Source organism: Leucoraja erinacea, chromosome 6, assembly GCF_028641065.1.
Source record: "Leucoraja erinacea ecotype New England chromosome 6, Leri_hhj_1, whole genome shotgun sequence".
Lineage (NCBI taxonomy): Eukaryota > Metazoa > Chordata > Chondrichthyes > Rajiformes > Rajidae > Leucoraja > Leucoraja erinaceus.
Genome location: NC_073382.1, coordinates 65,554,109 through 65,576,813, shown reverse-complemented (window position 1 = coordinate 65,576,813; position 22,705 = coordinate 65,554,109). Strand labels below are relative to the sequence as shown.

Genomic DNA, 22,705 nt, shown 5'->3' with positions numbered 1-22,705 from the left:
ATCCTGACTACCGGTGCTGTCTGTATGGAGTTTGCACGTTCTCCCTGTGACTGCCTGGGTTTTATTCACCTCTTATTCAGGTAGCATTATGGTAAATCTCCTCTGCACCCTCTCAATAGCCTCCACACCTTTCCTTGTACAGGGTGACCAGAACTGTACACAATATTCCAAATGTGGCCAAACCAAAGTCCTACAGCTGCATTGTGACTCTTACATTCAATGCCCTTAGCAAAGAAGGCAAGCTTACCATACTCCTTCTTTACTACTCTATCTACTTGTCCTGCCACCTTCAGTGACCTATGAACTTGGTCTCCAAGATCCCTCTGCACATCTATGCTGTTAAGGGTCCTGCCATTAACTGGACTCTACATTCAACCTCCCAAAGTGCAACACTTTACATTTGTTTGGATTAAATCATCTGTCATTTATCTGCCCATTTCTGCAGTTGATCAATATCCCACTGTAACTTCTGACAGCATTACATCAACACAATGCTGAGGGAATTCTTGGCTGGGTGTTATTCAGTTGAGATGTTAAACTGAGCAACTGAGTCATCTCTTTTATCTCAGAGAACCGCAGTCTTATTTACCGGGATGCATGGAGGCATATTTCCTGCTTTTCTGGTCAATATTTTTGTTGTGATTAATACTTAATGTAAAACATCTGGTCCCTTATCTTGTTCAAGAAGGAACTGCAGATGCTGGAAGATCGAAGGTACACAAAATTGCTGGAGAAACTCAGCGGGTGCAGCAGCATCTATGGAGCGAAGGAAATAGGCAACGTTTCGTGCCGAAACCCTTCTTCAGACTGATGGGGGGTGGGAGGGGAGAAGGAAGGAAAAAGGGGAGGAGGAGGAGCCCGAGGGCGGGGGGATGGGAGGAGACAGCTCGAGAGTTAAGGAAGGGGAGGACAGCAAGGGCTAGCAAAATTGGGAGAATTCAACATTCATGCCATCAGGATGCAAGCTGTCCAGGCGGAATATGAGGTGCTGTTCCTCCAATTTCTGGTGTTGCTCACTCTGGCAATGGAGGAGACCCAGGACAGAGAGGTCGGATTGGGAATGGGAGGGGGAGTTGAAGTGCTGAGCCACCGGGAGTTCAGGTAGGTTATTGCGGACTGAGCGGAGGTGTTCGGCAAAACGATCGCCCAACCGCCGCTTAGTCTCCCCGATGTAAATCAGCTGACATCTAGAGCAGCGGATGCAGTAGATAAGGTTGGAGGAGATACATGTGAACCTTTGTCGCACCTGGAACGACTGCTTAGGACCTTGATTGGAGTCGAGGGGTGAGGTGAAGGGACAGGTGTTTCATTTCTTGCGGTTGCAACGAAAAGTGCCCGGGGAGGCGGTGGTACGGGAGGGAAGGGAAGAATTGACAAGGGAGTTGCAGAGGGAGCGGTCTTTGCGGAAGGCAGACATGGGGGGAGATGGGAAGATGTGGCGAGTGGTGGGGTCACGTTGGAGGTGGCGGAAATGGCGGAGGATTACGTGTTGTATTTGCCGGCTGATGGGGTGAAAGGTGAGGACCAGGGGGACTCTGCCCTTGTTGTGAGTGCGGGAATGGGGAGAGAGAGCAGTGTTGCGGGGTATGGATGAGACCCTGGTGCGAGCCTCATCTATGGTGGCGGAGGGGAATCCCCGTTCCCTGAAGAACGAGGACATTTCCGATGCTGCAGTCCCTTATCTTGTTGCTCTGTGAGAATTTGCTGCATCCAAAAAAATCTCAGAGGCTGAACTAAGCCCTGAGGCTCCTTGAGCCAACTCCCCAGATGAACAAGGTCAGGACTGGAAACAGGCCCTTGCAGCCCAGCACTGACCAGAGATCACCCCATATACTAGCACTATCCGACACATAAGGGACAATTTACAGAAGCCAATTAACCTACAAACATGCACATCTTTGGAATGTGGGAGGAATTGGAGCACCTGGAGAAAACCCATGCAGTTACATGGAGAATGTACAAACTCTGTAAAGACGTTAAGACAGCACCCGTGGTCGGGATCGAACCTGGGTCTCTGGTGCTGTGAGACAACTACTCTACCACTGTGCCGTCTTATCTTACAGAGCAACAATATGTAATTTGCTTTAAATAATGTCCTGCAATTTCATTTTTCCTTCCAATGTTAACACCTCACACTTTGCAATGTGACTTCATATATTTGCCTTCACATAAAGTATTGTTTAAATGATGCAAAACACCATTTGAGGAGCAATGTATTTTACCTGATATAATCATATAATCATAATCATATCCAAGGTTTCTCGATGAAACAAAGAATTCAACATTTCTGTAGAGTGGAATGAAAGGCACCATGTAGTCATCACGGTTGTGGCCAATGGGTGAATTAGCCTCTGGGAAACTCGTCTGAAGAGGCTCGTGATTCCGTAGCCATTGTTCATAGATGCTGCAGTTGGCAAAAAAATACAACTGTTAGGATTCTGACATCTGAGGATTAAATGGCTTACAATCACATTCACCCCTTCTTACCTCAGCTATGTAATATGCAGCTATGTAAGGTGCAGCTATGTAATATGCAGCTATGACATATGACAATTGGTTCAAAGCCTGTGGTTGAGAATAGAGTGTAAGAAGGAACTGCAGATGCTGGTTTAAACCGAAGATAGACACAAAATGCTGGAGTAACTTAGCGGGACAGGCAGCATCTCTGAAGAGAAGGAATGAGCGATGTTTCGAATCTGAAGAAGGGTCTCGACCTGAAACATCACCCATTCCTTCTCTCCAGAGATGCTGCCTATCCCGCTGAGTTACTCCAGCATTTTGCGTCTATCTTCGGTTGAGAATAGAAAATGTGTCCTATAGCTAAGCTGCATTGTTGGAAGTGTTAAGATTTGGATGCAATGGTGCAATGCATTGGTGCAATATGTACCAATAGGGAGTACATATTGCCGCTACTGTGCATTGATGGTGGAGTGAGTATATGGTTGTGGATGGGGTGCCTATCAAGCAGGCTACTAGGTGTTGTGCAGTACTGAGCTTCTTAAATGTTGTTAAATCTGCACACATCCAGGTAAGTGAAGTTTTTCATCACATTCCTGACTTGAGCCTTGTAGATGGTGGGTGGACTTTGAGGAGTTAGCAAGGGAATTACTCACGGCAAGATTCTTAGCCTTTCGCTGCTCTTGCAGCTGCATTGTGAATGTGGCTTCTTCACTTCAAATACTGGTCAATGGTAAATCTTCAAGATAGTGGTAGTGGGGGATTCAGTGATGGTGATGCCATTGAATATCAGGGGCGATTGCTGGATTTTCTCTTGCTGGATATCGTCATTGACTGACACTGGTGTGGCGCGTATTGAAGTTGCAACCTGTCAGCCCAGGACTGGATGTTATCCAGTTCTTGATGTATTTTGGAGGTATATGGGCTAAGCGCAGGCAGGTGGGACTAGTGTAGATCGGACATGTTGGCGGTGTGGGAAGTAGGGCTGAAGGGCCCTATGACTTTATGGCTGACGAGATTGACCTCCAACTGCCAGAAACATCTCCCTTTGTGTTAAGGATGATTCCAACCAGTGGACGGTTTACCATTGATTCCCATTAACTGCAGTTTAGCTCAGAATAGAATAGAAGAAGAATAGAATGCCTTTTATTATCATTCAAACAGCTTGGTTTCAACGAAATTGCATTTCTACAGTCTTAACATTACAAAAAAATCCAAGACCCACACTGAACACAATATACACAAACATCCATCACAGTGAATCTCCAACACCTCCTCACTGTGATGGAAGGCAAAAATCTTATCTCTTCCCTTTGCATTCCAACTGCAACGGCGTTTAAGCCACGCGGGGCGATGTTAGGCCCCGCTCCGAGTCCTTTAAACCCCGCGATTCCGGCGGGAGAAGTTGCCGTTGCGGGATCTCCGAAAAGCGGACTCCCACCAGGGACCTGCGATCTCCCGATGTTCCTGTCCACCAAGCCCCCCTTTGAACTGCTCCAGGCCCTAAACATTGTGGATGCATTGGGGATCATTTTCCAATGTTCTCTCTAATCTGGATCAGTTCCTGTGGGCTGGAGGGTAGCCAATGTAACTTCACTTTTTAAGAAAGGGGAGAAAAAACGGGGAATTTTAGGACCCGTGGGGTTAATGGTAGTGGGGAAGATATTTAAGTCGAATATTAATGATCTTATGGCAGTGTATTTGGAAAGCAGTGACAGGATCGGTCAAAGTCAGCGTGAATTTATGAAGGGGAAATCATGCTTGACTAACCTTCTGGAATTTTTTGAGGATGTAACAAGTAGAATGGATAAGGGAGAGCCAGTGGATGTGGTGTATCTGGACTTTCAAAAAGCCTTTGACACGTTCCCACACAATAAATTAGTGTGCAAAATTAAAGCACATGTATTGGGGGTAGGTTATTGACATGAATAGAGAACTGGTTGGCAGACAGGAAGCAAAGAGTTGGAATTAACGGGTCCTTTTCAGAATGGAGGCAGTGACTAGTGGGGTGCCGCAAGGCTCGGTGCTGGGACCCCAGTTATTTACAATATATATTAACAATTTAGATGAGGGAATTAAATGTAACATCTCCATGTTTGCGAATGACATAAAGCTGGGTGGCAGTCTGAGCTGCGAGGAGGATGCTATGAGGCTGCAGTGTGACTTGGATAGGTTCGGTGAGTGGACAGATGCATGGCAGATGCCGTATAATGTGTATAAATGTGAGGTTATCCACTTTGGTGGCAAGAACAGGAAGGCAGATTATTATCTGAATGGTGTCAGATTAGGAAAAGGGGAGGTGAAACGAGACCTGGGTGTGCTTGTACATCAGTCACAGAAAGTAAGCAAGCAGATACAGCAGGCAGTGAAGAAAGCTAATGGCATGTTGGCCTTCATTGCGAGAAGATTTGTTTAGGAGCAAGGAGGTCCTACTGTAGTTGTACAGGGCCCTGTTTAGACCACACCTGGAGAATCATGTGCAGTTTGGTCTCCTAATTTGAGGAAGGACATTCTTGCTATTGAGGGAGTGCACCATAAATTCACCAGGTTAATTCCTAGGATGGCGAACTGACATATGAGAAAAGAATGGGTCGACTGGGCTTGTATTCAATGGAATTTAGAAGGATGAGAGGGAATCTTATAGAAACATATATAATTCCTAAGGGATTGGACAGGCTAGATGCAGGAAAAAGGTTCCCCATGTTGGGGGAGTTCAGAACCAGGGGTCACAGTTTACGAATAAGGGGTAGGCCATTTAGGACTGAGATAAGGAAAACCTTTTCACCCATAGGTGTGAATCTGTGGAATTCTCTGCCACAGAAGGCAGTGGAGGCCAATTCACTGGAGATTTTAAAGAGACAGTTAGATTTAGCTCTTAGTGCTAACAGAATAAAGGGAATGGGGAGAAAACAGAAACGGGGTACTGATTTTGGATGATCAGCCATGATCATTTTGAATGACGGTGCTGGCACGAAGGGCCGAATGGCCTACCCCTGCACCTATTTTCTATGTTTCTATGTGTTTTCCTTCCACAGTGGTGTTGGTTACAATGTTCCATAAATTAGATCCAGCAATAATGAAGAAATTGTGATATGTTCATTCATTGGGAAGGAGTTCCCAAGGGCAGTGGGTGTGTGAGAGCAACACATGAATAACTGCAGTATATTGTGTAAATGAGTAGTCTTTGTGCCACAGAGGGGGAAGGAGTGAAATGTTTTGGGGGACAGATCAATCAAGGTAACTGCTTTGTCCTGATGGTGTGAAACTAATCCCAAGTGCTGGTCGCTCCACTCATCCAGTCCATGAGATTGATGCTGAAGTTTAGATCCTGACTTGTAGCTTTGGTTGAGGGAGATGGGTCACTCAACACAGGAAACACAGCATTTGACTTTTTGATGTCACAGAATGTATGGGGCTGGTTCAATTGAGTTGCTGGTAAACCCAGGATGTTTATGGTGGATATTCAGCGATGGGAATGTTAAGACGTGTTGTGGATAGTCCATCAATCTCATTGGCTGAATGAGTGTAGCCACCAGCACTCAGGACAAAGCAGTTACCTTGAGTGATCTGTCACCCAAAACATTTCATTCCTTACCTTGGATAAGATGCTGAGAAATTATGAACAGAATTGAACATTGTGAAATCATCAATGAACTTCTCAATCTCTGAAGACATGATAGACATAGAAGATAGGTGCAGGAGTAGGCCATTCGGCCCTTTGAGCCTGCACCGCCATTCAATATGATCATGGCTGATCATCCAACTCAGTATCCCATCCCTGCCTTCTCTCCATACCCACTGATCCCTTTAGCCACAAGGGCCAAATCTAACTCCCTCTTAAATATAGCCAATGAACTGGCCTCAACTACCTTCTGTGGCAGAGAATTCCAGAGATTCACCACTCTCTGTGTAAAAAATGTTTTTCTCATCTCAGTCCTAAAAGACTTCCCTCTTATCCTTAAACTGTGACCCCTAGTTCTGGACTTCCCCAACATCGGGAACAATCTTCCTGCATCTAGCCTGTCCAACCCTTTAAGAATTTTGTAAGTTTCTATAAGATCCCCCCTCAATCTTCTAAATTCTAGCGAGTACAAGCCGAGTCTATCCAGTCTTTTTTCATATGAAAGTCCTGCCATCCCAGGAATCAGTCTGGCGAACCTTCTCTGTACTCCCTCTATGGCAAGAATGTCTTTCCTCAGATTAGGAGACCAAAATGATGTAAGGGATCATTGCTGAAGCAGCTGGAGATAGTTGGATCTACCACCCTGCTCAGGGCACTCGTGCAGTGATGTCCTGCATGACAATGAGGCGATCCACCCTTTTGAACTGCTCCAGTCCTTTTGGTGAAGGTACTTCCACAATGGTATTGGTTAGTGTGTTCCAGAATTTAGATCCAGCAATAATGAAGCAATGAGGATGTATGTATTCATTGGGAAGGAGTTTGCTAGGGCAGTGGGTGTGTGGGAGCAACACTTGAAGCATGATTGACCTCCGACAAGCACAGCCATTTTCCTTTGTGAGAAATATGATTCCAATCGCTAGCTCTTTCTGTTGCTGTTCTCAGTCTTCAATTTTATCCAAGCTCCTTGATGCCAAACTCAGACCATGGACTGTGGTTTACTGACTGGGGGTAGAAAATTGGTTTCATGGAAGGAAGCAGAGGGTGATGTTGGAAAGTTGTTTTTCGGATTGGAAGCCTGTGACTAAAGGGGTGCCTCAGGGTTTGATGCTGGGCCCATTGCTGTTGTCATCTATATCAATGATTTGGATGAGAAGTTACATGCAAATGATACTAAAGTGGGTGATATTGTAAATAGCGAAGATAGGTATCAAAGGTGACAGCAGAATCTTGATCAGTTGGCCAAGTGGGCAGAAGAATGTTTAAAAACGTTTAATGCAAATAAATGTGAAGTGTTGCATTTTGGAAAGTCTAACCAGGGCAGGACCTTCACAGTTAATGGCAGGATTCTGAGGAGGTTTTAGAGTAAATGGATCTAGGAGGGCAGATACATAGTTCCTTGAAAGTGACAGCACAGGTAGATATGGTGGTAAAGATGGCCTTCATCAGTTAATAAAGGTTGAGATAACATTTGTCTCCCTGATTATAATTTACTTGAGACATTAAAGATACAGTGGGAAACAGGCCCATCAGCCCAACGAGTCCACCCCAACCAGCAATCACCCCATACACTAATACTATCCTACACACTGGGGACAATTTACAATTTTACCAAAGCCAATGTCTTTGGAGTGTGGAGGAAACTGGAGCACCTGGAGAAAACCTATGTGGTCACAGGAAGAATGTACAAACTCCATACAGACAGCAGCCATGGTCAGGATCGAATCCGGGCCTCTGGCGCTGTAAAGCAGCAGCTCGACTGCCTGCATCACTGTGTCACCCAATATCTTACTGCACCTGTCTGTTGGATTTGAGTGACTTGTGCACTGTGAAGCCCATTTGTATCCCACCCCCACTACAACAACCTCACCTATCATCAGTAATCATGCAAGCTTAAAACTGCTTCATATGAATGGAGGCATGCGGAAACAGAAGCATTTAACCTCCTATGCTTGTTCTACCATTCATGACTATTTTGTGCCCTTAGTCAGTCAAACACATACCCAAAACATTGAGTATTTGTCTTTCCACAGATGCCGCTGAACTAGCTGTTTTTCTAACAATTATGTTTTGATATTTTTATCCAACATCTGCAGTTTTATGTTTGATTTACACTTTCATTCAACAGAGTTTACTCAAGAGAATGCTATCTTCCTATCTGAGAATGCTGCCTACAAGTCTAATAGAAATGCTACAATATCTATGCTTTCCACGTTACCTCCCAATATTTGCAACTTGGCAGTAATGCAGAAAGCCAGTTAATTTCTAGAGTTTTACCTCTGCAAAAATGAGCTCTTCTTTACAATTTAAACTCAGAAACAAAACCGTATGATGGTCTGTAGCTCCTAGTTCAACAAGGCTTTAATTTCCCTCAGACTAAACTGATGGTAACTGATGGTACTATCTTTTTGAAGCAACTTGTGAAACATGAAGCATTGTAATAAAAACAAAATGGAATAAATGACTGAACAATCAGCAAGAAGCAGACAAGAGTAGCAATCTAACGTTCACTATCTTTTGTTTGGTGAGTGACTAACAGAGTTTAGACACTGAGAGAACAGTAAGTGGATAATCTTGAACTAGGAGACATGTCCTCACAATAACCCGTCAGATACTTAAGACTGAGATGAATAGATACCTCCCCAGTGGGCTATGGAAATCCTTATTTATACAATAGGTTGGTCACATCTTTCCAAGGTTTTTATAATCTGATCGACATTGATCTTAGAAAGTACTTCATCAGTGCAAAATGATATTTAAAGAAATGTTAATGTTATTCAGCAGGTATATCTTACGAATTCTTCTGCAGTTGTATAGGGCTCTGGTGAGACCACATCTGGAGTATTGTGTACAATTTTGCTCTCCTAATTTGAGAAAGGACATCCTTGTGATTGAGGCAGTGCAGCGTAGGTTCACAAGATTGATCCCTGGGATGGCGGGACTGTCATATGAGGAAAGATTGAAAACACTAGGCTTGTATTCACTGGAGTTTAGTAGGATAAGGGGGGATCTTATAGAAACATATAAAATTATAAAAGGACTGGACAAGCCAGATGCAGGAAAAATGTTTCCAATGTTGGGCGAATCCAGAACCAGGGGCCACAGTCTTAGAATAAAGGGGAGGTCATTTAAGACTGAGGTGAGAAAAAACGTTTTCACCCAGAGAGTTGTGAATTTATGGAATTCCCTGCCAGAGAGGGCAGTGGAGGCCAAATCACTGGATGGATTTAAGAGAGAGTTAGACAGAGTTCTAGGGGCTAGTGGAGTCAAGGGATATGGGGAGAAGGCAGGCACGGGTTATTGATAGGGGACGATCAGCCATGATCACAATGAATGGCGGTGCTGGCTAGAAGGGCCGAATGGCCACCTCCTGCACCTATTTTCTATGTTTCTATGTTTCTATGAAGGAAATACAAACCTGAAAAATACTTTACAATGATACAACATCCTTCAGTGGGTATGTGTGGTGCTTGGGGCTCAAGGTAAGGCTGAGGGTTGTGGTGTTGAATTACATAAGAATTTAAATTGTGGATCAATCTGCAATCTGAAAGTGTCCTGGCAAAGCTGGAGGGCACACATTATACAACGAACTTCACTCGTAAGGATTCAATGTGAGCTGCAGATCCAATGCCTCTTGACAACAATGTTAAATGCACTCAAACTCAAGGGCAGGATCTGTTATCTGTTATCTCAGACTTTTCTTCGCCTATGGCTTTTTGCGACGGGTGTCGAGGATCTCATCACAATCTCATAGCATCCAACATGCAACCTTGACGGTGAAGTTCTTCTGAAGTACAAACTCTCCAGCCAATTTATTCACAACATTTAAAAAAATAATAATCACAGTATTGCAGAAAGGTTAGAGCCCAGAGAGAAGCTATTGGGTCCATGCAAAAGCAAAAGCAATCCTTCTAACTTTAATAGCCAACGGGCTCCGCATAATACCACCACTCTTTTAAATCTTTATTTCAACAGCAGCATATCATACACTAACTATGCTGATCTTAGAACTATCTTTAATCGGCCTTTATTGGATTTTATTTTGCCCTAAATAATATACCCTTTATCTGATCTGTACACTGTGGACGGCTTGATTGTAATCATGTTTGGTCTTCCCAATGACTGGATAACATGCAACAAAAATATGTGATAATAATAAACTAAACTAAACTTCCCAATGAACACCGTTATTGCATCAGCCTCTTCTATTCTTGGCTGAGTTTTAACCCCACAGTTTAAGAACATTTTTCCTCCTATCACTTTTGTTGCTTTTACCAATCATCTTCATTCAACGTCTTCTGGTTCCTGACCTTTCCACCATTAAGAAATGTCCCTCTCTGTTTAAGGGAAGCAGTAACTCTTGTATCAACTACATCTCTCTCTACGAAAAACAATATTCCAGGTATTCTGGACAAAGAGACTCAAGGATCTTAGTGCCATCCCCAAATGCCTTTCCTTCTTTTTGAGCAGTCAATGGCCAAGGATTCCCATGTTAATGATGGTACACAAAAATGCTGGAGAAACTCAGCGGGTGCAGCAGCATCTATGGAGCTGCTTAATTAATTAATTAATTAATTGATCATTAATTAAATGATGCATCTATTTTAAGCAGATTTTAATAACATCCTCAAAACGTTTCTTTGTCCTGCTGCCTTTCTCTGTGATAGAACTCAGAACAGAACGGATGTTTCGGGAGTCTGACATCAGGCACGCATGCAAATGTAGTGGCCTGCTCATTGGAGCGGCTGACTGTACCTAGGGCCTCAATGCTGGAGGTGCTGGCCTGTGAAAGGAAACTCGTATTACATAAAAACTTTGAAAATAGGTGCATGAGGAGGCCATTCGGCCCTTCGAGCCAGCACCGCCATTCATGGCTGATCGTCCCCAATCAATAACCCGTGCCTGCCTTCTCCCCATATCCCTTGATTCCACCAGCCCCTAGAGCTCTATCTAACGCTCTCTTAAATCCATCCAGTGATTTGGCCTCCACTGCGCTCTGTGGCAGGGATTTCCACAAATTCACAACTCTCTGGGTGAAAACGTTTTTTCTCACCTCAGTCTTAAATGGCTTAATAGAATTGATTCACTTAATTCTCCAGTGATAGTACTGAACCTCCAGCCCACTGAAGAGTCTGTTATAGTAATCCGTATCTCAGGAGCACATTGGAGACTGAGATTACTGCGGCCTGGTAGGCCAGTTTTATTACTGGGTTTGAGGGCCTGATCTTCAATCTTTTCTTTGGGCAGACAGAGGCCATGACGGCACACTGTAGATAGTTGTAGGGTCGCACAGCATGGAAACAGGCCCTTCAGCCCAACTTGAATTTCATCATTGATGTCTGCCTTTGCAGAGCAACGGTTCCCAACTTATGGGCAGTTGCTACATTTTATTGAGTCTTGTTGTGGACTTTCATTGTTGCGGTGTAGTGCAGGGAGAGAAGATTAGTGGAGGATCTTTGTCCTGCAGTTATTTAGTAATACATTCTCTCATATTGTCTGTTATGCTACACTGAACACGTTGACATGATTTGGAGCACTGCCTTCAAACATATGCATTACAAGCAGCATTTGTGATCAGCGAGGTTGGAGTGACCTTGGGTTCTGAAGTGGAGCCAAAAATAAGTTGAACAATTTTCTATTTCACCACTGCTGGAAGAATTTATCCAGTTCAGATGCAGGATCCTGACCCTAAATGTAAACTGTCCATTTCCCTCCTCAGATGCTGCCTGTATCATTGAAATCCTTCAGCAGTTTATATTTTGGTGCACCATTGGTTAAGATTGGGGCATGCATGCCATCATATAGCATAGCAGATACATGATGGAGCCAAACATGTGAAAGCAGCCAAATCTTGACAGATTGAGTATTATATACTTTTCTGAAGTCAAGTAACACTATGTATCGTGTCTATGCTCCCTAAACTTTATTGGGGCCTCGGGAGTGTTGTCGATCCAAGGGATCTAAGAGTGCAGTACACAGTTCCCTGAAAGTGGTGTCATTGGCAAAGAAGGAGGTCAAGAAAACTTTGGATACATTAACCTTCATCAGCCTGGGTAGAGTATAGATGTTGAAATGTTATATTACAGTTTGTGAGTATTATGTTCAATTTCAGTCACCCTGCTACAGGAAGGATGTTGTTAAGCTGGAAAAAGTGCAGAGAAAATTTACAGGAATGTTGCCAGGACTTGAAGGCCTGAGCTATAGGGAGACTTTGGGCAAGCTAGTACTTTATTCATCGGAGTGCAGGAGGCTGAGTGGTGATCTTATAGATGTGTATCAGATCATGAGGAGAATAGAGAGTGAAGGCACAGTCTTTTACCCAGAGGAAAGGAATCAGGAACCAGAGGACATAGGTTTAAGCTGAGTAGGAAAATATTTAATAGAAACATTGAAACATAGAAAATAGGTGCAGGAGTAGGCCATTTGGCCCTTCGAGCCTGCACCGCCATTCAATATGATCATGGCTGATCATCCAACTCAGTATCCTGTACCTGCCTTCTCTCCATACCACCTGATCCCTTTAGCCACAAGGGCCACATCTAACTCCCTCTTAAATATAGCCAATGAACTGGCCTCAACTACCTTCTGTGGCATGAGAATTCCAGAGATTCACAACTCTCTGTGTGAAAAATGTTTTCCTCATCTCGGTCCTAAAAGATTTCCCCTTATCCTTAAACTGTGACCCCTTGTTCTGGACTTCCCCAACATCGGGAACAATCTTCCTGCATCTAGCCTGTCCAACCCCTTAAGAATTTTGTAAGTTTCTATAAGATCCCCCCTCAATCTTCTAAATTCTAGCGAGTACAAACCGAGTCTATCCAGTCTTTCTTCATATGAAAGTCCTGACATCCCAGGAATCAGTCTGGTGAACCTTCTCTGTACTCCCTCTATGGCAAGAATGTCCTTCCTTAGATTAGGAGACCAAAACTGTACGCAATACTCCAAGTGTGGTCTCATCAGGACCCTGTACAACTGCAGTAGAACCTCCCTGCTCCTATACTCAAATCCTTTTGCTATGAATGCTAACATACCATTCGCCTTCTTCACTGCCTGCCGCACCTGCATGCCTACTTTTAATGACTGGTGTACCATGACACCCAGGTCTCGTTGCATCTCCCCTTTTCCTAATCGGCCACTAATTGCCTGTTTTTGCCACCAAAGTGGATAACCTCACATTTATCCACATTAAACTGCATCTGCCATGCATTTGCCCACTCATCCAGCCTATCCAAGTCACCTTGCAGCATTTCTAGCATCCTCCACACAGCTAACACTGCCCCCCAGCTTCGTGTCATCCTCAAATTTGGAGATGTTGCATTCAATTCCCTCGTCCAAATCATTAATATATATCGTAAATAGCTGGGGTCCCAGCACTGAGCCTTGTGGTACCCCACTAGTCACTGCCTGCCATTGTGAAAAGGACCCGGTTACTCCTACTCTTTGCTTCCTGTCTGCCAGCCAGTTCTCTATCCACATCAATACTGAACCCCCAATACCGTGTGCTTTAAGTTTGTATACTAATCTCTTATGTGGAACCTTGTCGAAAGCCTTCTGAAAGTCCAGATATAACACATCCACTAGTTCTCCCTTATCCACTCTACTAGTTACATCCTCGAAAAATTCTATAAGATTCGTCAGACATGATTTACCTTTCATAAATCCATGCTGACTTTGTCCAATGATTTCACCACTTTCCAAATGTGCTGCTATCCCATCCTTAATAACTGATACTAGCAGTTTCCCCACTACTGACGTTAGACTAACTGGTCTACAATTCCCCGTTTTCTCTCTCCCTCCCTTTTTAGAAAGTGGGGTTACATTAGCTACCCTCCAATCCTCAGGAACTACTCCAGAATCTAAAGCGTTTTGAAAAATTATCACTAATGCATCCACTATTTCTGGGGCTACTTCCTTAACCTGAGGAGCAACTTTTTTTCCTGAGGAGCAACTTTTTTTCACACAGAGGGTGGAGGGAATTTGGAGGTAGTTGAAGCAGACAACAATATTTAAATACAACAATATTTAAAAGATATTTGGACAGCTACATGGATAGGAAATGTTTAGAGGAACATGGGCCAAACAAGGGGATGGGGGACAAGTGCAGATGGGGTATCTTGGTCGGCATGGGCGGGTTAAGCCAGGCTGTATGACACTCTGACCATGACTTTATCATGTCTGCCATATCTGTAGGTTCATGGGATCCAGACTACAATTTAGGGATTAGCTACATAGCCACTTTGAGAAGGTTGTAGAGAAGGGCCCTGATGATGTCTATTGCTGTGGTAGACTGTTCTGCCATTACTGCACACAGATTTCATTCCTTTCAGGGAGATGGTCATGATTACAGACTCCCTGAGATCTCCTGCTTCATATTCCTCTTCATTGCAAAGGGAAATGAGACTGTGAGTTTGTCTCAGACAATAGACAATAGGTGCAGGAGTAAGCCATTCAGCCCTTCGAGCCAGCACCGCCATTCAATGTGATCATGGCTGATCATCCCCAATCAATACCCCATTCCTGCCTTCTCCCCATATCCCCTGACTCCACTATTTTTAAGAGCCCTATCTAGCTCTCTCTTGAAAGTCTCTAGAGAACCGGCCTCCACCGCCCTCTGAGGCAGAGAATTCCACAGATTCAAAACTCTCTGTGTGAAAAAGTGTTTCCTTGTCTCAGTTCTAAATGGCTCACCCCTTATTCTGTCAAGTTTTAAAACTTCATCAACGATACTATCAGCTCTTGATGATTTTCAATTGATATTTGATCGGCTGTGTGTAATATGTACTGTGGGACTATCTGGTAGTAGAATCAAACAGTTCAAACAGTGGTGCATCTCAATATTTTGCCAGTTCTACCATGATTGAATGGCGGAGTAGGTGTGACGGGCCGAATGGGCTAATTCTGATCCTACCACATCACTTATGAACCAGTTACACATAGTAATTCCATAACCAGCTGACAAGCAACCCTGACTTTGTGTCCTAAACCTCTGGTGTGGTACCTGGAGAATGGCCAGGAAGTATATGGGAGGTAAAAAGATTAAAAGTGGAGATTGTGAGGGTGCAGTTAGGCGGACTGATAGTTGGAACAATGGGAAAGAGAACAACCAAAGGTTAAATCAATCCATATTTTAAATGCAATAAATGAAGAAATGGGAGAAAACGGGAAAAATGGGAGAAACCTCTTGAATACACTCACCTGTCAACAAAAGCATGATGAAGTAGAAAGACGGGGTCATTTGCAGAACCACCGACTTGAGACATTGACCCATTCATGTACATGTGTAAGGCATTATGCAAGCTGCTCTGTGATACATTAGCTATACCGTCATCTGGATTGGCAAAACCTGTTCAAGAAGTCACATTGGTTTGAATTAATAACTAAGCCGATTATACCAATTAACATTAATCACTTCAGCAAAGTAATAGCGAATAAATGCCAGAGCGGATAATAAGTGGGTTAGGAAACATTCTTTCATCCTGAAGCCAACTGAGAAAGGAAAAAAATAGACATCACTCTTTGTGAAGAAAATAAATTATCACCGCATTTTGTGAAGAAATAGTAACGTTGCAGAGAAGCATTATGCTCTGATAGATTTTATCAAATGCATTATTTCTTTCTGTTGACAACAAGGCCAGATCTATTTTATGTGATTTATCTTTTTCTTGCATCTTCCTTCATTCTTCCTGATAGCTGCCTCCACTTACATCGTTACATACTGAGTGGAATCCTTTAGTGATTTTGTTCATGCTCCAAGATTGCAAGAGATGAATAAGAAGGACAACAACACCTGAGGCAGCTTGTTTGTGTTCATCGATTGCCTGAGACATAATATCTTGGATATGCAAGGAATTGCGGGATAGGGATTATGTACAGGCAGATAAGAGTTGGCCTTGTCATTATGTTCGGCACAGATGTTGTGGGTCAAAGTGTCTGTTCCTGTGCAGCCTCATTTGGTGACGGTGGAGGTTTCAGCATTTCCTTAACTTAAGGACTCACTGTTTGCATTTTCAGGCCTGCTTTTCCTGCAAATACATTCCAAACCAATGAAGATGGTTTAACCATATAACCATACAACAATTACTGCACGGAAACAGGCCATCTCAACCCTTCCAGTCCGTGCCGAACACGTATTCTCCCCTAGTCCCACCTGCCTGCGCTCAGACCATAACCCTCCATTCCCTTCCCATCCATATAACTATCCAATTTATTTTTAAATGATAAAAACGAACCTGCCTCCACCACCTTCACTGGAAGCTCATTCCACACAGCTACCACTCTCTGAGTAAAGAAGTTCCCCCTCATGTTACCCCTAAACTTCAGTCCCTTAATTCTCAAGTCATGTCCCCTTGTTTGAATCTTCCCTACTCTCAGTGGGAAAAGCTTTTCCACGTCAACTCTGTCTATCCCTCTCATCATTTTAAAAACCTCTATCAAGTCCCCCTTAACCTTCTGCGCTCCAAAGAATAAAGCCCTAACTTGTTCAACCTTTCTCTGTAACTTAGTTGCTGAAACCCAGGCAACATTCTAGTAAATCTCCTCTGTACTCTCTCTATTTTGTTGACATCCTTCCTATAATTAGGCGACCAAAATTGTACACCATACTCCAGATTTGGTCTCACCAATGCCTTGTACAATTTTAACATTACATCCCAACTTCTATACTCAATGCTCTGATTTATAAAGGCCAGCACACCAAAAGCTTTCTTTACCACCCTATCTACATGAGATTCCACTTTCAGGGAACTGTGCACATGTTACATGTGTAATTCAGCGTTCAGTGTCGATTGTGGAACACTGACTCGCAGAATACATTTTGCACAGTCATATTATATGTTGGGAAGCCGAACCAATGGTCATATAAAGACTAGCTGGAGTTGGAAGGAACAGTTTGCAACTTTTAAAAGGTTTAGGCCTTGCTGGGAGTTGCAAATAGTTCCCTGCTACCCTATCTTACTTTTTACTATTTTATTTCTATGTCTCACAAAGTTCCCTAGACTGCAGGAGGTGGGGGGGCTGGGGAAAACCTTTTTTCAATTTCTTACCTCAACGGAGATGCAATTTTTTCGGTACCGTATCTCCGTCGCCACTGCGGCCTAACATCGTGGAGTTGGCGGCCTTTCCTGGAGACCGACCCGGCACTCCAAGCCGCAGGAGACTGCGGGACTTTAACATCGCGGAGCTTGCGATCCCTTTGCCGGGCAAAGAAAGAAGAGGCCGATTCGGGAGCTCCATGCCAGGGAGAAAGTTTCGACCACCCCGACGTGGGAGTTTCGATCACTCCGGCAGGGGCTTCGATCGTCGGCTGAGGGAGCATTAATCACCCCGACTGCAGATCGTTTGACTGCCCCGACCGCGGGAGAACAAGAGGAAGAAGTTTGAAGTTTATTGCCTTCCGTCACAGTGAGGAATGTGGAATCCACTGTGATGGATGTTTATGTTAACTTTTATGTGGCTGTGTGTCTTGTTGCTTATCACTTAATGTGGCTGTATGGTAACTCAAATTTCACTGTACATGTGACAAAAACTGACCTTGAAACCATGTTGGCTTCTTCGTGTGTTTTAGACCTCCTAACACAAGAGCAGCAGTTACCAATAGAAGCTTGAATATCTCCTTATTTCAGACAGATACCGCCACCCACAGAGATAGGGCCATTTGGTTCATGAAAACTAGTGGGTCAATGATATGTAAATGGTATGTTCAATGTGGGAATTCCTGATTTACTTTGTTTTTCGGTGTGGAGGAGAGTGGTCGAATCTGGGGGGAGTTGATGGCAATGTGCAGAGAAATTAATGGGATGTGTAAATAGGTGGTTGATGGTCAGTGGGGACTTGATGGGCCAAAGAGCCTGTTCACTACTTTATCTATGTATCTATGTGTGTATGTATTAATGTACGTATGTATGTACGTACGTATGTATGTATGTATGTATGTATGTATGTATGTATGTATGTACGTATGTATGTATGTATGTATGTATGTATGTATGTATGTATGTCTGTCTGTCTGTCTGTCTGTCTGTCTGTCTGTCTGTCTGTCTGTCTGTCTGTCTGTCTGTCTATCATTGCAGATGCTGGTTTATACCAAAGATAGACACAAGATGCTGGAGTAACTCTGTGGTTCAGGCAGCATCTCTGGAGAAAAAGGATGGGTGACGATTGGGGACAGAAACCTTCTTCACACTCTGAAGACTCAGATGTCTGTCTGACTCCACATAAGAGTGATATGGTTGACCGCATTAACTGACTGCAAACCTACCTCTGTGCAATTTGCATTTGAGATTGTACAAAAGCATCAAATGAGAGCAATTTATTTTGATAAATCTTCTGGAGCAGAATTTATAACTCTTCCAGGAGCAGTGTCGTTTATAACAATTACCCTGTCTCCTATCATAACTCTAAGCTTCATGGTTGAGTGATGACCCTTCAAAAGCATCTGCCTAGTTCGAATTTGATTCTCCAGTAATCTCTTTAGGCTTCACGAGTAAAGTCAGGCAATGCTTCTCAATGATGAAACCCAAAGCGTCACCTATCTATGTTCTCCAGAGATGCTGTCCGATCTGCTGATTTACTCCAGCACTTTGTGTTCTTTTGTGTATTAACTTGTATCTACAATTCTGAAGAAGGGTCTCGACCCGAAACGTCACCCATACCTTCTCTCCAGAGATGTTGCCTGTCCCGCTGAGTTACTCCAGCTTTTTGTGTCTATCTGCAGTTCTCTGATTAAGTCAATGCCAAGCAACAATGAAACTCATGGCTTCAAAGGTACATCTTTAATTGTATTCTTGCATTTCTTGCACCATGACAGCTGAAACTGTACCCTGTTTAATAGTTTGGAATTGTCAACCCTGTAAATAAATCTGCTGGACAAAGCTAAAACTTTGGCGTGATGTTGGGATAAAAGTGGATAAATTGTATTACGATACAATGTGGGTGTCGGTGGAAATGCCTGATCTTCCTTGTGAAATATAGCCCGGAGAGCTTTCTCAGTAGCAATTGCTCCACAAACCCATCCAGCTCGCCTCTCAAGGGCCTGTCACACGAGCATGCGACCTGCATGCGGCAAGCGCGACCAAACCGGTAGCGGGGGCTGCGCAGAGGTCGAGTGATCCCTGTACAGGGCCGGTCCCACCAACATGCGCCTGCATGCGGTGAGCATGACCAAACCGGAAGCGGGGGCCGCGCGGAGGTCGAGTGAGTGACGTGAAGTTCGAGCGAAGTCCGCGGGAAGTTTGCGCGTGACGTACGGCGTCAAGACGCTGCGTATGGCGTTGAGACGCTGCATAATGCGTCGAGACGCTGCGTAATGCGTCGAGACGCTGTGCACGTCCGTCGAGGCGGTGAGTACGGTGTTGAGGCGGCTGCGGGCTGGCAGGCCGTTGCCGCCCGGAATTTTTTAATATGGTCAGTTTTTTGGATGTCGGGACCAGCTCCGCGCAACTCCATACAGTTCCGGCGATCGAAGTGGGACCGGCCCCGTGAGGCCGTACGGCTCAAGCGACCACGTTAGGACGCGCTTACCGCATGGAGTCGCATGCTCGTGGGACTGGCCCTTCACTCATTAACAACCTGAACTCCATCATTAACAACCTGAACTCCGACCTGAGACTGTCAGGAAAAAAACTGAAAGAGAGAAGCCAAGCTGCTGAAGAACCAACACAGGGCTGCATTGATGCCAAGGAGCAAAATAGAATCAGATTAACACTCTAGTCTTGAGACGTAGGGGGGCTTTTAAACAGAAAAGGATGTGGCTCCAACAACATTCCAATTCTAAACAATGACCAGGGCCATTAAGTGAACAAAACCTCAACCAAAACACACATATAAAAAACATGACTACAACAACAGAATAGAGATTGTGTATCCTGTGGCAAGTGATCCACTTCTTGACCCCCTCAAAGGTTTTTAATTACCAACAAAACCTAAGGTGGGAGTGTGCTGGGGAACTATCCACTTGTTGTTGGCAATGCCAACATTTTTTGGCACAATCCAGTGACTTAATTTGTCACCCAATGAACAACCCTTAATTCCCTCCATCACTGAAGCAGAGTCGCTACAATGTGTACTATCTACTAAATGCACCAGTTAGTCATCAAGCCAATTATGGAAGGGCAATAAAAATGCATACAAATGCAACTGAAACCTTTTTGCTTCCCTATTAAATTGCACCAAAAAACAAACTGACTATTAAAGTAATTAAAGGTAGACAAAAATGCTGGAGAAACTCAGCGGGTAAGGCAGCGTCTATGGAGCGAAGGAATGTGTGACTTTTTGGGTCGAAACCCTTCTTCAGACTGAAGAGGGGAAGGGAGGACAGGAAGAAGAAAGGAAGATGCGGACAGTGGGCTGTGGGAGGGCTGGGAAGGGGAGGGGAAAGAGGGAGAAAGCAAGGACTACCTGAAATTGGAGGTCAATGTACATACCGCCGGGGTGTAAACTTCCCAAGTGAAATATGAGGTGCTGCTCCTCCAATTTACGGTGGGACTCACTCTGGCCATGGAGGAGGCCCAGGACAGAAAGGTCGGATTTGGAATGGGAGGGGGAGTTGAAGTGCTGAGTCACCGGGAGATCTGGTTGGTTATTGCGAACTGAGCGGAGGTGTTGGGTGAAGCGATCGCCAAGCCTACGCTTGGTCTCACCAATGTAGAGCAGCTAGAGCAGCGGATGCAATAGATAAGGTTGGAGGAGGTACAGGTGAACCTCTGCCGCACCTGGAAAAACTGCTTGGGTCCTTTGGATGGAGTCAAGGGGGGAGGTAAAGCGACAAGTGTAGCATTTCCTGCGAATACAAGGGAAAGTACCAGGGGGGGGGGGGGGGTGCTTTGGGTGGGAAGAGAAGAATTGACCAGGGAGTCTTTGCTACACATTAGCTGCAATTTAAAGAGCATGTTCCTTGGGAAAATAGCAGCTGCCTTGGCCTTGTATAAAATCTATCCAAGTCTTCTGGTTTGAAAACAATATCCTGCTCTTCCATATGTTTTTATTCCTGATTTTTTGGCGCATAGATGGTAGATTCACTTCAACAAAGGTGCTGACCAAATAACTATATCAAGCATGTAAATGTCATTTTGACAATCTATGTCACAAAATACTTTCCAAATCACACAGAATCTATAATACGATAAAACATAAATTAAAAACCTTCCAATGTATTCCGGAAGCTGTAATTGGAGAACTTATCAAAGGGTGGAGTTTCGTATTCGGTGAGACTTAAGCAAAATTCCACTTCTAATGAGCTCGGAATCCTTGGAGTTCTCTGGCGATCCTGGTTCCCTGGATTTCGCTGAAGGGGTCCTTCAGGAGAGCCATCGCACAGAACTCTACGGCGGTTGTAATCCTGTGCTCTGGTGCAAATCACCTGCGTCAAAATAATACAGCTTTTCTTAAAAATGTAATATCATGAAAAAGAACATATACCTTTTACTTTTGTTAATGTCAATGCTATACATTTGCAATAACATTGGAGAATTTACATGCGCTTAACACAACATGATGCAAATGCCATTGACTATGTCCCCTGTCACATACAGACATCTTGCAAAATAAATATTGGACTTCCTAGAGATTAGAGGAGTCCAGTTTAAAATGTTGTAAGGGGAACGTGGCTTACATACTCCCTCAATCCTTCTATGTCTATAGTTTCTGGAATTTTTTTATGCGATTGACAAAACTGCCAACTCCTTGCTTTTGGCTTTGATCAAGTGCTTGTAAGACCTATAGCTTTCTTCTTCTTCTAAAGGAAAATACTTGATACTTGACTCTAATGGATACTTAGATACAAGGGAATGCAGATGCTGGTTTACAAAAATAAGAATGCAAATTGTTGGAGTAACTCAGCAGCATCTCTGGAGGACATGGATAGAGGATTTTTCAGATACTTGCTAATAAGAGCAAGGAACAAGCTACATAGCTAATGTATATTTTTAGTGAAACATCAAGAAATCATCTATTTTTTACAGTATGCATATATGCACCATAGATGAACAATTTCCATGGCATCCATTATCCATTGCATTTCTGCTCATGGGGTTTTGTGCTTGTGATCTACAATGTGGCCTTACTGAGAGCAAGATTCCAGAGTGCTATGTAGAAGTCCCAGGTGAAAACCGTGGTAGTCATTTGTTACCAATGATGAGAGAGGAATTGAGGAATCGAGCAAAGGATAAGTGAGGAATTGACACCAGAAATGATCCAGAAAGATTAGCCAGAACAATAATTCTATATTTACACATAAAATTAAAAGATCTCAAGAGAATTACGTATTTGATAGATTCAGGGGTGCAATGAATGACAATGATTGAGTTTCAGGAATGTCATATTTCCAGGATATTATTTATAAATCATCAAATAGTACCTGAAAGAATTGCTTTTTTTCTATGACTAGCTAGAACATGTGAGTGTGCCTTCTTAACACCATAACCTATTTATGACTGACAGCAAGGTTATCAATTTTCAGTGTTAGTTTCCAAAGCATTTTCACTCATGAAGGCATTTAGCAAATTGTGGTCAATAGCAGTGACCCATGCGTTTGCCACAGAAGTTCAATGTGGCATTGATAGATGTGGGGATTTGATCCTCCTGATTCAAGGGCCTGACAAAGGAGGATCTCGAACTAGCAAACAATTTTATAGA

General features: G+C 43.7%; 1 protein-coding gene across 1 annotated transcript in view; it reads right to left on the bottom strand.

The window, feature by feature from the left end:
• Positions 1-22,705, bottom strand: part of tyr (tyrosinase) — a 38,463-nt gene that overhangs the window by 3,958 nt on the left and 11,800 nt on the right. Inside the window, exons 2-4 of the mRNA XM_055637261.1 lie at positions 21,215-21,431; positions 15,272-15,419; positions 2,223-2,404 (exon numbers count right to left, since the gene is read on the bottom strand). Of these exons, the coding sequence (XP_055493236.1) occupies positions 2,223-2,404; positions 15,272-15,419; positions 21,215-21,431 (547 nt within the window). The remainder of the gene's footprint in view (positions 1-2,222; positions 2,405-15,271; positions 15,420-21,214; positions 21,432-22,705) is intronic.